This window comes from Delphinapterus leucas, chromosome 8, assembly GCF_059928025.1.
Source record: "Delphinapterus leucas isolate spDelLeu-1000000601 "Yukka" chromosome 8, BTC_Dleu_Yukka2, whole genome shotgun sequence".
Lineage (NCBI taxonomy): Eukaryota > Metazoa > Chordata > Mammalia > Artiodactyla > Monodontidae > Delphinapterus > Delphinapterus leucas.
The window spans coordinates 100,572,700-100,588,682 of NC_143136.1; the positions used below are offsets into that span (position 1 = coordinate 100,572,700).

General features: G+C 45.5%; 1 protein-coding gene across 6 annotated transcripts in view; it reads right to left on the bottom strand.

Annotated features, from left to right (window-relative positions):
* Positions 1–15,983, bottom strand: part of CCDC93 (CCC complex scaffolding subunit CCDC93) — a 91,765-nt gene that overhangs the window by 19,481 nt on the left and 56,301 nt on the right. For all 6 annotated transcript variants that reach the window (XR_016394183.1, XM_022590640.3, XM_089916894.1 and 3 more), the window contains 7 exons: positions 14,245–14,361; positions 10,440–10,502; positions 6,817–6,890; positions 5,613–5,694; positions 4,741–4,812; positions 3,424–3,477; positions 1,892–1,954 (listed from right to left, as the gene is read on the bottom strand). Coding sequence is in view for 5 of the 6 variants with exons in the window: in XM_022590640.3 (XP_022446348.1) it covers positions 1,892–1,954; positions 3,424–3,477; positions 4,741–4,812; positions 5,613–5,694; positions 6,817–6,890; positions 10,440–10,502; positions 14,245–14,361 (525 nt within the window). In the remaining variant the exon portion in view is untranslated. The remainder of the gene's footprint in view (positions 1–1,891; positions 1,955–3,423; positions 3,478–4,740; positions 4,813–5,612; positions 5,695–6,816; positions 6,891–10,439; positions 10,503–14,244; positions 14,362–15,983) is intronic.

Below are 15,983 nucleotides of genomic sequence, written 5' to 3' on the forward strand. Positions count from 1 at the left end.
CTGACCCTTCTCTCCCCTGAGCTCTCTGTTCAGCTGCCACGAGACCTTGGGCTCCTGTCTTCCCTGGGCCTCCGGCTGCCTGCTTGGTCTCAACCCTCATTGGTGGAGTCCTTCTTTCCCTCTTCTCAGCCTGTATTTTCACATCCTAGGTTACCACCTATACAGCGCTGACCCCCAGATCTCCAGCCCAGACTATTCCTACTGGGGTGAGTACCCCAACCTTTAAAAGCCCTAAACAGATCTCATTAACACTTCTATTCACACTCCCATCCCCTTCAGCCCTATCCTTTCTCCTTTAGGCTTTTGCTCAATGAATAACACAAGGATCCACACTACTGCCCAAGTCAGAAATTCCCCCACCATCCTCGACTCCACTTTTCCTCTAACCCATCCCAAGTTCCATAGATACAGCTGCTCAGCCTCTCACCTGCCAGTTTATTTCTGTCCATTTTCACTGACCCAGCCCTGGCTCAGGCTTCAGCAGGCTTAGGGTTCTACAGCACCTTCCCTCTAGCCAGTGTGTATGACTGACCCCCAGGTCTCCAGCCTGTAGTATGCAATTCGCATATAAGCCCTCTTGTACTTTGATGTATATGGACATATCTTGGTTCTCAAACAGCCAGCCGGCTCCCAGAAGATAGAGCATCCCATTTACTATTCCTGGGATCTAATGCAACACTGAATACATAGTAAGCACACAGTCAAAAAGTTTCCAAGTATGCAGCTGTACTGTCCTGATTTTATTTAATTCTGTGTCTCTTTAAGATTGGTACAGTGTCCTTGTATCAGGACAAATTTGACTCCCCGGAATTTAGCCCAACAACTCAGCAAAATAAGCACGGGCCAGAGAAAGGAGAAAGAGGGTCCCATTGGCCCCTACAGCCCCTTGGCCGCTCCCCACCAGAACCTGGCCTTCCTTTCCCAGAGAACAGAGAGAAGGCCCGGGCCAAAGTGCAACACAAGTTAACTCTTGGCTTTTGAATGTGCATGAGCCAGACTCCGGCAATGTAAAAGATTCTATAACGTAATTTTGATCTATGTGAATTTAGAGCCAACTTTAAAACTCCCCATATTTGATGGCCTTCTCACAAACCCCTAAGGTTATCAACTAAGACAGCTGAAGTGGGCACTTAATTTTAGGGGAAAGGTACTAGACAAGAACACAATATTTTTAAATCTACCTCATCCTCCCCCACCACTTTTTTTTAAACAGCTATGAGATATAATTCACAGGCCATACATTTCACCCAAAGTATACAATTCAATGGTTTTTAGTATACTCACAGAGTCGTACGACCATCACCACTACCTAAAATTGCAGAATTTTTTCATCACCCCAAAAGAAACCCGTACCAATCAGCAGTCACTCCCGTGTCTCCCGACCCCTTACCCCCACCATTAGGCAGCATTAATGCACTTTCTGTCTCTACAGATTTGCCTCTTCTGGACATTTTAACAATTTTTTGTAGTTTGCAGAGTACAAGTTTTACAAGTCTTTTGCTAAATATATTCCTAAGTATTCTGTTCTACTGTAAATAAAATTTTCTTAATTAAAAAACAGAAAAAGTACTGGACAAGAACATTAGACCTCTAACCTTCGCTCCGGCACTTACCAGCTGCTTGTACTTCACAGATGTGAGTCAATTTCTTCATATAGAAGATGAGGCTAATAGCTACTTTCCACCCATCTCAAATCAAACGAGACGATGGTGAAACAACATACCAATGTGAGGTGTTATAACCAACATAATCCGCTGAGTTACACTCCAGATAGGAGAGCAAACAGCAGCTTTCCCGAGCCTCTCCAGCTCTTAGATGCTGAGGCTTTCTACTTCTGCTATAGGCACGCAAGCCTAGTTAGAGGCATCTACTGGCTCTTGTTTTCACTCACCTGTAGTAAACGGATCTTGTAAAGCTTCTCTTTCTCCATGTTATACCGTCTGTCTAGGTCTTCCTGAAATTGGAAAGAAACACAATTATCTGGGAAGAGGAAATTTTCATTTTTTGATGAAATCTTTTGAAGTTGGACAGTTTTTATATATCTCCCTCATCCTGAGGCTCCAAATTCCTTTTTTCAAATGGCCGAGTTCAGGGTCGGGTCCTAAGTCCTGGGAGACCCTTGACACTCTTTCACATCACTTTATGACAACTTTTCCTTCTTCTGGGACCCAGGCTGCATCCAGGGTTCTTAAGTGAAGTATCCCTCAAGTCCACGTGCCCTTTCCTCCCACACCTCCTCCATGAGGAGGAGAAGACAACCGTGATTTAAAGAGCCTGTCATTCTATGTCTCTGTGTTTGGAGGTGATGATGGCTTGCTTCCTATGTTTCTGTTTAGACCTGCACTATCCAACATGATAGCCACCAGCCACAAGCGGCTATGTAAATTTACGTTAACTAAAACTTAAAAATATTCAGTTTCTCAACTTCCCTAGCCACGTTTCAAGTGTTCAGTAGCCACATGTAGCTAGTGGCTACCATACTGGACAGCAGAGACAGAGAACATTTCCACCACTGCAGAAAGGCCCTTTGGACAGAGTTGAATTAAAAGAGAGAAACTAGCCCCTCGCTGAACCCAATGGGGTAAAAGACATGGCTGGATGGTTTGCTGAACTGGGGAAAGCTACAGTAGTGTCAGAGGTGCCCCTTCCCCACTGTATGCGTACACACACACACACATACACACACACCAGCTCCTCCATGGGGCTCAGCTGCAGGCAAACCTCAACAGCCTTCACCATGGGAGTCCCGAAGCTCACTCTCTAGGAGCCTCTGAGGGCACGAAGGGAAGAGAAACCCTAAAGGAGGAGAATGTTAGAGGCTTTCCTGTTTCTCTCTTCCTTCTCTTCTTCCTTTTCTATTCCTTTCTCCTAGAAGCACCTGTTTAACTCAGAACAGGGGTCCGCAAACTACAGCCCAGCAGCTAAATCCCACAGCCCTTGGGTCAATTTCACCTCTGTGCCTAGTTTTGTAAATAAAGTTTTACTGGAATGTAGCCATGTCCTTTCACTTATCTATAGACTACCACGACCACGGTGGAGCTGGCCCACAAAGGTGACAATATTTACTACCCAGCCCTTTACAGGCTGCTGACCCTGGAACGCAGTCCGCCCAGAGAGAGCTTTCTCCCTGTGCACTGCTCGCCCCTCGGAGCCTGGGCTGTGACGGGCACATGTGGACCACACAGGCCTGTCCCCTTCCCGGCTCAGATGCCAGGGTGGGGACGGCATGCCTTGTGCCAGGTGCCGGCCGTCAGGGCCGTCCCCGTGAGGTCCTGCTCCATCCACGGAGCGGATGCACGAGATGGAGTCACGCCCTGAGAGCCCGAAGACAAGGAGGTGGCCGCAGACAGGATGAAAAGACGTGTGAGAAGCTGCCACACCCGCAGAGGACAGCAGTGGTCCTGAGAATGAGCAGGTACTTACGTTGTGCGTCATGGCAGGGGTTAGGGCACTGTGCTGCTCTCCCCCGGAGAGGGTCTGCAATAAGGAAAAGTAAAAAAAAAAAAAAGAAAAAAAATGCTTCTGAGGAAAGGGATGGGACAGAAAAGCTGAGGGTCCAGATGTAGGAGGCGGGGGGGGGGGGATGGGCAGACCACGTCTGAACAGGGCGCAGCCTGCACACGAGCCCCAGATTTTAAATTGTTCTTAAATACCTGTCAGCCACACCCTAACAAGCTAAACTCTGTCTTTGAATGTGAGTCAATCCCTCTAACGAGGTGTGACTGCTAAGAAGAGAAATGCCATCCTGAAAGTCTGTGATTTGTGCAAACCCAGAGGCTGCTGAGCTCATGTGAGCCTCCGAGCTCAAAGTCTTAGAAACAACTGGAAAGGCTGGATGTGGGTGGGTGGTCCCAGGACACCACCCACTGCACGGCCACACTCTGCTATCCCCGTGCCAGTCTTCACAGCTGTGGCTGGAGTGGCACAACCCATCACGAAAGAGAGGTGGCACCTCTGAGGTCCATCTCCCCGCAGCCCTGGTGGAAAGCATTTGGACTCATGCTGGCTGCTTGGACAAGTCCCCTCCCCTCTCTGGGCCCCAAGTTCCCCATTTCCCCCAGAGACAGGGTGCAGTCGATGGGGTCCAAAGCCACACCCAACTCTCACATCTTAAGCACAGGGAGCCTCAGCAAATAAGCCTTGAATAGAGCGTGAGAAGGGACAAACCACAGCGATCCCTACAATCTAATTTGGTGAGAGAAACAGGCTTATTTTTCTGTCCTTGTCCACACTAGCTCCTTGGAAGGTCAAGGCGTCTGTTCTGAGAGCCAGTGGGCCGTGTTCCTGAGCCCGGGATGCTCCCGGGCTGCCAGAGCTGTGACCTCACATCCCGTGCTGCTCTCTGCTGCCTTCCTGTGTCCCCGGGCGGGAGTGCAGGGTGAGACGAGCAAACTGGCACAGAATTTACAGGCAAATGGGACGAGCGGGAGCAGAGCTCAGGGGGCTCCTGCAAACACCCCGTCCCTAACAGAGGGGGCAGCCGGGCTTGTGGCCCGTTAATTCTTATCTGGAGTTGCTGCTGGCCACACCTATGGATGCTTTAACCCACAGAAGGAAGACAAAGGACAGGGACAAATATCTAAGAAGACTACTTGAGAAATGTGTGTTCAGAGGACCAGGCTGAGGGAAGTCTGGTCTTTTTTGGCACCAGACTCTTCGCTGTTGAGTCCTCTAGAAATCCTTTCATGGTGGAAGTCACACAGCCCCCAGCAGACTGGAGCACTTCTCCATAGCCCGTACCTTTTCATCTCTGCCTGGAGCCCTCTCAGCCTTCAGGTTTTCAATTTCCTGCTGCAGCCGGGCCATCTCCTCCTTTAAAAGTAACACGAACATTTGTAAGATTTGGACAGGCTAGTAATCGGAGGTAATTATTTACCTTGATCTAGAGTCTTTTTTTCACATTTCGTGAGTTTACGTGGAGTCAGAAAGTCCATTAGGCAGTAGCTCCCCAGACCCCTGATTTTCAGCCTGGGAAGTTTAACTCAGGAGGATACAGGCAGCTGTACCTCAGTCAGAAGGGGCCTTTCTTCCTAAAGGGCAGGCGAGTCTCGCAGTAACCCCTGGGACACAGAATGAACGAGTGGCTCAGAGCCCAGTCCAAGCCTCCTTCTTGGTGCCGACCCTTCTCCACCTTTCCTGGGACCTTGCGGCCCGGAGCCCTGCCTCACCAAGGCACTCCTCCCCTGCCACCCGGCCCTGCGCAAGTCAGACCAGCTTCCGGATGGCTCTGGCGCTACCGGACCACGAGGTCTCACGTGGCAGAACACGCAACACACAGACACGCCAGGTTTTCAGGGCGGCCCTGGTCTCCTAAGATGCTATGCCTTTCGCACTTTGTAAGACTCTTCTTTTCAGTACATTTGGAAATTAGAAAACATCGTTTCTTAGACTGTGCTCTCGGTCTGGGGGTCTGGCACACCTAAGTCACTTGCGGTGTCCTCGGAAGGCACCTACCATAGTCCTCTACTCCTCTCACACACTGCCACGTACCCGCCTGGTGAGCCTGCTTTTCCGACTGCACCTGGACAGGACCCTCGGCAGCGCAAGAGAGGGAAAGCAGGAGGTTTTATAAGAATCTTGTTTAACATCTGCCGACACCAAGCAACACTTACTCGACAATGTGCTTTAAACTCCTGTTCCTGACTTTTCAGATTTTCATTCATGGCTACAAGGGCTCTCAAGCTCTGCAGGATGCTGAAAAGAAAAGACCAAAAAATGACTGACTTGAAACAAACTATTATGATTTTATGAATCACGGGGAAAACCAAGACCCCAGATAAAAAGGGATTTCTTTCTTAATTTCCTTGTCTCTCCCAAGAGTGTCTAATGGGCTTCCCACAAATGGTTATGACTACCCTTTAAATGACATTATTATTCATTTATAAGCTGAGTCCATCAGGCCACAACCAAACAAACACTACAGAATTCAGCATTAAAATGTCTGCTGCAGAAACAACAAGGAGTTTCAAGATTACTGTATATTTTTAATGATACTAATTACTTAACAGACTCAGAGCACAGACAGTATCGTAATTTTAATTCCTATTTTTCATTTCCCTTCTGAAAGGAAACGAGTTTTAAGGTCATTAAAAGCACTAATTTGAAATTTTAAATGTCAAGTATCTAATAGTACTTTGCTCCACTTCATGAAAAGAGGGTTTCTAATCATAAAGCCAAGTAATCTGTAGGTACTTCTTGGCTCAAAATGTCCACCAAACCCAGAACTGCTCAATCTGTGCCTGAAGCATTTATTACTTCATGATTTCACTCAACTGAGTGACACTTGGGAGAGTTCACCACCCAAACAGTTTGGTGCTAAAACGGTCAAATGTAAGTGATTATATTTAATTTAAATTGTCTAAATACAACTAATGGAAAAATAAAACAAAACACAAAAACCCAGCAGCTGTGTCAAAAAAGACTGTACCTTCACTCCCAAAGGACAGGGCTAAAATCTGTGCTGTTAAAACCTGGTAACCATGGTTGATTCTAAGGGAGGGGGGCAAGTGCGGGAGGAGACTTTTCGGCACACGTCCTTTTGAACCTTGAATGTATTACTTAGTTTTTAAAAACAGAAAAACAAACAGAAAAAAAAACACAAAACGAGCTGTTCCTGACCCCAGGGGGAACTGGGGAGGGGGGAAGAGGAGGCTAACTCAGCACCCCCTGGGCAACAGGCACGGCCCAGATCAGCGGTGAAGTAACTGAGCGGCACGGGTCCAGCAGCAATGACCCCCAGTTCCTCAGCCCTGTGCTCAAACCACCAGATAGCTTCACGGAGAAAATAAGCACATGCTACATGCTGAAACCTCTTACCTTGGATCAGCTTTGGCTTCTACCTTCTCAAGGGCGGCCTGTTCCTTGTCCAGTTTCTCACCATAACTCTTGAGCTGCGGGAGACAAGGAGGCACGTTGGGGGGACAGGAGATGTCCTCTCCTTCCCGGCTCACACCTGCACCCCTTTCCTGACAGCCCACTGGATTTGGCTGTATGTTGAGAAAATAGGTGGATGAGAGGAAGACGATGGGGGTGGAGGGACAGCATGGAAAGGTCAAAACCAGACCCTTCTTGACACATTCTGTTGGTAAATGAGACCTTAAAGGCAATACCTTTAAATCACAGCAGCAAATGGGTGGAAAGCCAAAAGTAATGCTGACAGCAGGTGTCTTTCAGTAGGAAGAGGTAAATAATAACAGTGGCTGTGAGAGACAGACCTGGGTTTCAATTTCAGGATACCACTATTATGGCTGCTTGACAGGGGTAGGGTTAAATCTCTCATCTTGAAAAATTCCACTTTCTTTTTCTGAGTCAGACAGTTGGGGATTTTAAAAAAGAAATTTTAAAGAAATTCAGATTTTAACTTTTAAGGTGTGCAGATCTATCACACCATAGAATACTAAGCTGCTATTAAAAAAAGAAAGAATAAACAGCTCTTTTATGATGATCTCTAACATCTACTGTTGGTTGAAGAAAACAACATATAAAACCATGATTCCAATGTGCTTCCAATGTGTATAAAGGAATGTATACATCGGATGTACCCAGGTATAAAAGAACCTACATGTTATTTGTATATGCATGAAAATTTTCTGAAAAGATTCACAAGAAACTGGTTACCCTCTGGAGAGAGTAGCTGTTTGCTTGGGTTACAGGGGGACACCCTTCATACTTTTTGAATTTTGAACCATGTGAATGGGTTACCTATTTAAAAAACAAGTTAAAGAAGTTCTAAGAGTTCCAGCTGAAAATGGAAGACCAAACACAAGCTGCAGGAAGCTCCTCTTGCCTCAAGTCCAGGTGATTCTGCTGGATCACAGGAGTTGGGTACCTCGGGGACAAGGAAGATGGCAGCAGACAGGAAGGGCCTGCGGAGGACTGCCGTGTGGACCCAGAGGACGCAGGAAGGCCTGGGGTGCAGGGCTGGGGTCTGCAACAGGATGAGCCAGCGGGCTACGCAGTGAAGCCTGGCTCCCTTAACCCAAGGGCTGGCGCATGGGTCCCAGAGGCAGGGCAGCCCCCAGAGAGCTGGCAACACTCGGCAGCAGAGACGGTGCCCCAGCCCCAAACATCAGGTACCACTGGCTGATCCCACCAAATAGTGGGACCCACCCTTCCAGAATAGTCACTGCACCAAATGGACACAGAACCCATACAGTTGGTCACAGAAAATTTCAGAATCAACAGTAAGCACACCATGAAGAATTATCAAACGTTTGAAGAAAGGTATAACCATAAAAATGTATCAATTCAACAAATTAATTCTGATCTGAAGGAATAGTTTATAGATCAAGAAAAACTTCAGACACAGTTAATGCCCTCAGAGAGGCAGGAGAGGATACTGCATATTAAAAACAGAATTAACCTCTCACGTACAAAATCAAAGCTGTGATCGCTGAAATTGAAAGCGCACAGGCTAGAACCTGGGGGCCTCCACTAACGCAGGGGCCTGCAGCAGCCCCCATCCCCTGGCCACACGTCAGGGCTCCCATCTGTCCTCTACCTTCCATGCTGTGCTTCACTTTTCCTAAGTTTACTGGGAAGGCAGATTTTCCCTGTTTTCCAGTGCTACTAGGTTATCCTGCAAGGCAGGTTTTGCTGAAAAGGTAAAACCTGGGCACACTGGCATGAAAGGGCTCAGAGTGCTCATTCTGCCCAGTCCTTGCCTTGAACAGATAAGAAGACTGAGGCCCAAAGGCAAAGTTCATTACTGATTCAGGTTCACAGTGTTCAGAATTCTGACCAAATCCGTCTTCTATATAAGCTGTTCAGCACCAGGTTTTGGATAGCCTCCCGTTTTTCTAGATGGGAATTAGTTTGACTGCCCTCCTAGACAGCAAGCTCATTGCAAGAGGTCATTGGTGCCGCATTGTTAGCAGTGGAATCTGAACGGCCCCTCTGCTTTAGTTTCTCCAGCTGCAGAACAGGGATATCAACAGTGTGTTTGCCAGGGTTGTTATGAAGATTCAATGACTGATACAAATGATGTGCCCAGAGCACACCCAGCACACTGTAATGTTAGCTGTTACTATTATGTGAGGACAGGAAGACTATCTCCTATTATTGACTTAACTCATAACTTCCAACTTTCTAGCACATGTACAGGGTTCAAAAAATATTTGATTTAGTGTTTAATACCAAAAGTGACTTGATAGCCATTCTGGATTTATATCCTAAGACAGTTAAGTGTTTAGGGAAATTGATATCAAGATGTTTTGCCTTTAATCTCTTCCAGATTGTTATAGAAAGATGGATCCATGACTTGGCAAACTTCAAGCCAGGGACTGTGTAGCATGAAAAGTAGGACAGCTGCAGGGATTCCACCCCAGGAGTTTGCCATCTAATCCAGAAGGAATGGAGTCACAGAATAGTGTAAAGAAAGCTGATGTGTCCAAATGCAACACAGGCATCTTTAGAAAGAATTTTTTAAAAATTCCTCTAATTGTCATCTTGCGTCTGCCCTTTTCAAACATTCTGACAATAACTGAAGCCACCAGTCCAGGTCAGAATTACAAAGCTTTGTCAGGTTTATAGCAAAGCAGTGAACTAAGTGCTGCATACTGCTAGAGAAGTGACAATTTTAAATGAGCAAATTTCATGCGAAATTAAAAAAAAAAAAAAAAAAAAAGGGACTGCCTTGGCTTCAGAGATGCCTTTGAAGGCCAGTCCCACTTCCACATGGTCCAGAAAGCACTAGGTGGGGCCCTCGCAGCGAGGCCCTTGTAAAGTACAGCTGTAGCCCGAGCACGAAAATCACAATGGGGAGAGCTCTTCAGACCTGGGTGAGGATTCGCTTTCCGTGGAAAGAGGGACAGAAGTAAAAAGAACTAAATTCCTCACATGACAGAGCTGGTATCACAAATGTTTGTTTTCCTCGCCTGGCTTCTGAGGCAGTCGCCAGTGGGAGGTAAGTATGCTGTGATGCTGACGGAGGACCGCACGGTCGCCATCTGGGTCAGGACACGGACCACAGGGTCAAACAGACCCACAGCCCCTCTTCCATTCCGCCTAGGAGATCACCGGCAATTGTGAACAACGAATTATACCCTCTGTAGTCGTGTCATCTCACAAAAAGAAACCTCCTCTCTCTCACAGAATCCAGTGTTCTGGAGCAGAGGCCCTTTGCCGTGAATGACCCACCGTGTTCTTCAACGTGACCCACCCTGCCTGTCAGGCCCACTGTCCTCAGGAAGCTTCCCGGACCCTTGCAGCCCACAGCGACCTCTCCCACTCAGACTCTGATGGTTTAGAACACGGCAGTGTGGATAAACTGATGGCTCGAGTCATGCGCTACCATGTGATTGTCCTTTGACTCCAGATGGACCTGAGCACTGAGAAGGGGATGGTGACCCCTCCACACGGACTGATGATGCAGGCATCCCATCAGTGGTGCAGGTCGAACGATTACCAACAAGACCCGTGGAGGAAGGAAACCTGCTCACCTCTGTCAGTGTTTTCTTTTTTTCCTCATATCTGGCTTGTAAGTCGGTATGACTTGCCTGCAGCTGTAAACGAAAGATAAAAGACATCTGTTCTCATTTGATCCTCACAATGGCACAGATTTGGGAGGTATCCACATTTCACAGATGAGAAAATGGAAGCTCAGAAAGATTTAAACTAAACAAATATGGACGTTTCTGACTCAATTAGCACCAACTACATGTCAGGTGATATACTAGATTTTCTGCGTAAATCCTAACAGTGAATCCTTACTAAATTCAACGGACGAAGACATTATCCTTATTTAACATATGAGGAAATAAAGACTCAGAGGGGTTATTACTTTACTAAAGTTTCGTAGCTGATAACTGATAAGGACTGGGTTCAAATTCAGGTCTGACTTTGTATGGCTACAATCACTTCAGTTAACAAACAGAGAGATGGAAGGAGGAGTAAAAGAAGGAGAAGGAATAAAGAACATGGTCCATGTATCCCGTTCACAGGACACAAACTGCATTGCTGCACTCAACAATCTAGCATAGAATTTGACTGGATGGCAAACAATGCCAGATACAAGAAAGGATTCAGGACTTCAACATGAGGAGAAAGAAAATGAACTACCTTTACTGCTCAAAGTTATACAATCATAAACTTACATCTCAAAAATGTCATTTCCCTTCTCCTTACAAAAAAGGTATATCTTGTGCTGTCTATGAACTTTCAGATATCTGAAAACATTCCATTCAAAGCTCAAAGCGTTTGTACGTTTCTACTTTTGAAAAGGGGACGTGGTAGAAAACCACAGTTAGACTTGTCAGACACTTTGGTTGTTACCTGCGTACAAATTAACAATGAGAAATTGTATTTTGTATCTCAACGATTATTTCAAAATAACTCAGCCCATTAAAAAATTTATTCATCTATTCATTTATTTATTCATTCATTCATTCATTCATTCAATTTATTTATTTATTTATTTATTGGCTGTGCCGTGTGGCTTGTGAGATCTTAGTTCCCCAAACCAGGAATTGAACCCGGGCCCCAGCAGTGACAGCATGGAGTCCTAACCATTGGACCAACAGGGAATTCCCAACTCAGCCCATCTTTGAACCTGTAAGCAACCTATTAAGAATTATGTCACCTTCAAAAATCATTACTCTTAAACTGTGCTTCTAGTTACCAGTCTCCACAACTGATGAATTTCCAGCCAGGCCTCTCAGGAAGTCACCTCAAGCAGAGGGCAGGAGAGACAGAGGAGGGAAGCAGGGGGCTCTGGCTTCTTGCTTTTCAAAGTGTGCCATCTGTGCAATGAGGACTGTTATTAACCTGTCTGTGTCACTAGTAGATGAGGGCATTTCTGGAGAAAGTTTGTTTTTCTCTTGAAATTCTAATGACTTAACTCTTGAAGCTCCAGGAGGAGTTCCTGCTATTTTCGCACCTGCTTCACCCACCTTCCTGCCCCCCTCTCTCCCCTGCACCCACCCACCCATCTGACATTTACCCAAGGCTCTGCTCAGATGAGGTGTGCAGTGGAAGGCAAAGAGCACGGCACAGTCCTTTCTCTCAAGGAGCCAAACCAGTAAACTGGGGATTAAAGTATGAGAGGAGCTGGGCCAGAGACGGGCCCCGAGGAGGCCAAGGAAAGAGTCCGCTTGCTCATCAAGGAAGGAGTCACCGACAAAGACACACGGGGGCTGGATCCTGACAGGGAAGACACCTCTTCTCTTTAATTAACTCATCACAGATCTGCCCAGCTTTTCTCTAACAGGGGCTGTCCCAATAGCTTAGCTAAGTTTTTCTCTTGCTGGAGTCCTCCGTGATTCTCCCATCTCCATCTTCTTCTTCATCATTAACCCCGAGACTTATCCCCCAAACTTCAGCTGCTGGTTAACACTTCTTTCTGGATTCCTCTTTCTTCAACCTCAGGTTTCTTGTCCGCTATCTACTAGCTGCCTCCCTACTCTCTGCCTTTGGCAGCATATTCCCCTATTGGACCATGTTCTTTCTTCCTTCTCCTTCTTTTACTCCTCCTTCCATCTTTCTGTTGGGCTAAGGCTCTCTCCGTGGTTCTCAACACCAAGGCCGCAGGAGAATCCTGGTCACTTTCTACCCTCATGGCCTTGTAGGAGAGGTTCTTGGATTTACAGAGTTTGGATTTTCTCATATACTATTGGTAGAAGTATAAATTAGTAAAACAATTGGTGAATAATTTGACAGTTTCTAGAAAAATTGAAAATGCATATTTTTTTGATCCAGCAATTCCACTTCTTAAAATCCATTTTACAGAAATATTTACATATTTGCACAAAGATGACTGTACGAAGATGTGCATGGTAGCATAAGTTTACAACTGGGAAAAAATCCCTGGGGAAAAAACCTCATAAATAGAGGACAGGTGAAATAAACTATAGTACATATATACTGTGTATATATACTACGTTCTTTCGTCAGAAAGAATGAGGTAGATCTATAGGTTCCAGTCTTGGTTCCACTGCTAATAAGCTGTGTGACCACAGGCAAAACTGCTTCACTTCTGTGTCTCAGGTTCTTCATTTGTAAAATGAGGGTAATAATAGTACCTCCTTCACAAGGATGTTGTGTGAACTGAATGAGTTAATTTTTTTTAAAATTAATTAATTAATTTAGTTTTGGCTACGGTGGATCTTTGTTTCTGTGCACGGGCTTTCTCTAGTTGCGGTGAGAGGGGGCTACTCTTTGTTGCTGTGCACGGGCTTCTCATTGCGGTGGTTTCTCTTGCTGCGGAGCACGGGCTCTAGGCATGCAGCCTTCAGTAGTTGCAGTGCGCGGGCTCAGTAGTTGTGGCCTTAGGGCTCTAGAGCACAGGCTCAGCAGTTGTGGCACACGGGCTTAGTTGCTCCGCGGCATGTGGGATCTTCCCGGACCAGGGCTCGAACCTGTGTCCCCCTGCAGGCGGATCCTTAACCACTGTGCCACCAGGGAAGTCCCTGAATGAGTTAATTTTGAAAAGCACTTTGTAATTACTCTAAAAGAAAGTCCTTATTAGACATTACTATTACTGACAGAGAGATATCTGTGATAAAATAAGTGAAAAACAAACTCAATTTTTATAACCAGACAACCCCCTCTCCCCAGGTGAATGAGCATATGTAAGAGCTTGCAAAGCCTAGGAAACAGCGGGTTGCTCTAGGGAACAGGACTGGGTGAGAGTACAAGGGGATTCCCACTTTTAACTTCATACAGTTCTATACTATTTTGTTTATTTACAGTGAGCTTGTATTATCCCTATAATTTAAATTTAATGAGCTGAAGCATTTAAATTTATAAAGACAGAAAAAAATGATGTATTTGGCTAGAGTATGTCCCCTCATCACTACTTTCAGACCCCTGAGAGCAGAGATCGTAACTTGTTCTTCTTTCACCACCATGGCCTAGTTCAGTGCCCAGCACAGCGGTGCTCAGCTTATCTTTGTGAATTAATAAATGCTCTTCTTGCCCTGTGATCTTCTTCTAGAACAGAGGCTGGCAAATATTCTCTATAAAGGGCCAGACAGTAAATACTTTCGGCTCTGTAGGTCTCAATTCTGCCACTGGAGCTTGAAAACAGCCACAAAACATATGTAAACAAATGAGTGTGCATGTATTCCAATAAAACTATTTACAGAAACAGGTGGCGGCTGGACTGCCCTAGGGCCTGCGAGTGTCGACCCGTTCTAGAATCTCCTTTGACCATTCTGACATGGAGATCTTAACTCCTTCCCCAGTTTCTCTCTTCTTGAAGAATGGTTTTATTTTACTTGAATAAAATTATGAAAAGAAAACACTAACCTCTTCCAGTTGTTTGGTCTTCTGCAGAATCTGCTTGTTCAAGGAAATGACTTTATGATGATGTAGTTGGGAGGTTCCTAATTTTTCTGGACTTTCTTCAGCTGATAGCTCAGACTGCTGTGGGAAACAGATGGAAGACCCAAAGGATTTAATTAGCCCGCCCCAGTGCATTAAGACAGCCCTGTCCCTGCTCAGTCTGGGCAGAACACTACTGGGCAGCCGGTCACAACCAAGCCAGTGGGGCCCCGGGGTCCAGTGCAAACCCAATTCAGAGAAGAAGATTTTGACCCAATGACCAAAAGCCCGATCAAGAGCGTCTACGTTCCTGGCAGAGTGAACAGCATGCGCAGAAGCACAGGGATATATAACTGCGGTTAGGTTGATATCACGTAAGCAATAGGTTCTCATCAAAGGGTCTCAAATAGAGGAATAACATGGTCATCTTAGTATCTTCATTAAGACCATTCTGCAGTTATTAAGAATGATGAATTGATTCACTTTCATCAAAGTATTATAAATATGTGGTTAAAAAGTTTAACCATTCGGAAGCACTTACAATGAAAAGAAACAGTCTCTCTCTCACCTTCTTCTCCCCATCCATGGGCCCATTTCTCATTTCTATTCCTCTGGTGTTCACGGAGGATAGATTTGAGAGGGGCGAGAGTTGCTGAGAGAGGCCAGGAGGAAGGTCCTGAAATTGTGTAAATGGTGAGGGGATGGAGAAGAAGGGCTGGACAAGACGTAGAGACTGTCAGGACGGGAAGTGAGCAAGGGAGAGATTTCTGGTTGGGGTGATGAGGTGAACGTAGCAACGTCACCAAGAAACCGTGCGAAGAAGGGGGCAGCTTGGTGCAGATACTGAAAACAAACACTTGCCTCAAGACCCCAGAGAGGGAAGTCCCAGGAACAAGAAACAAGAAGTTTGACCCTATTCCAATAGGCATCTTTAAAACACTTCTTGGGTGATCACAGAATAGACAGCTTCATTGACCAGCCAATGAACACCCATTATAACCACATTGCCTTCTTTACTGGAAGTACCCCAGTTCCAAGCTAATCGCTGATTTTAAGCCCAAGCACAACAAAACTGTATGAATATCTGATTTTCCCTGCATGTTTGAACAGTGATCACGAGCTTCAAAGTTTTAGAAGATTTACCTCTGGTGGAAAGAGACAGAAAAGCGAGAAGAAGAAACTGGATGGTACAGTCACCACTTATCTTGGTTAAGGATTTCCCTGAATAAGTCAGAGGCACTATTAATAGAGGATACGTTTTTTGCTGCTTAATGACTCTGGAGGTGGGAGTCAACCAGCAGGATATGGCTGCATAAAATGGCAGGAAACATCACTTTCTATCTTGTGAGCTGCTAGGCCATAAAGGAGAACTAGACATTACAAAACAGCTAGCTTTGAAACCTGCGATCTGTGGAAAATGTCAACTAACACACTCCAGCTTATCTGAATTTCTTCAAATCGGAGTTAACTTTTAAAATGCAATTAACTAACTAAAAAAAAAAAAAAATGCAATTAACTTTGGGCACATCAAGATATTTACAACCTGTAGTCAAGGGAAGGAGAACTGTTCCTGAAAATTATTTGAGAGCATAAAAAAAGGGGGAAAAGGAAAGAGCACTCCCTCTTGATTTTCAGATCACTTGTCAGAAACATAATTATAATTAACTAATTATATCTCCTCCACTTTGACTACATCATCCTGAACTATGTTATCAATTTGGCCA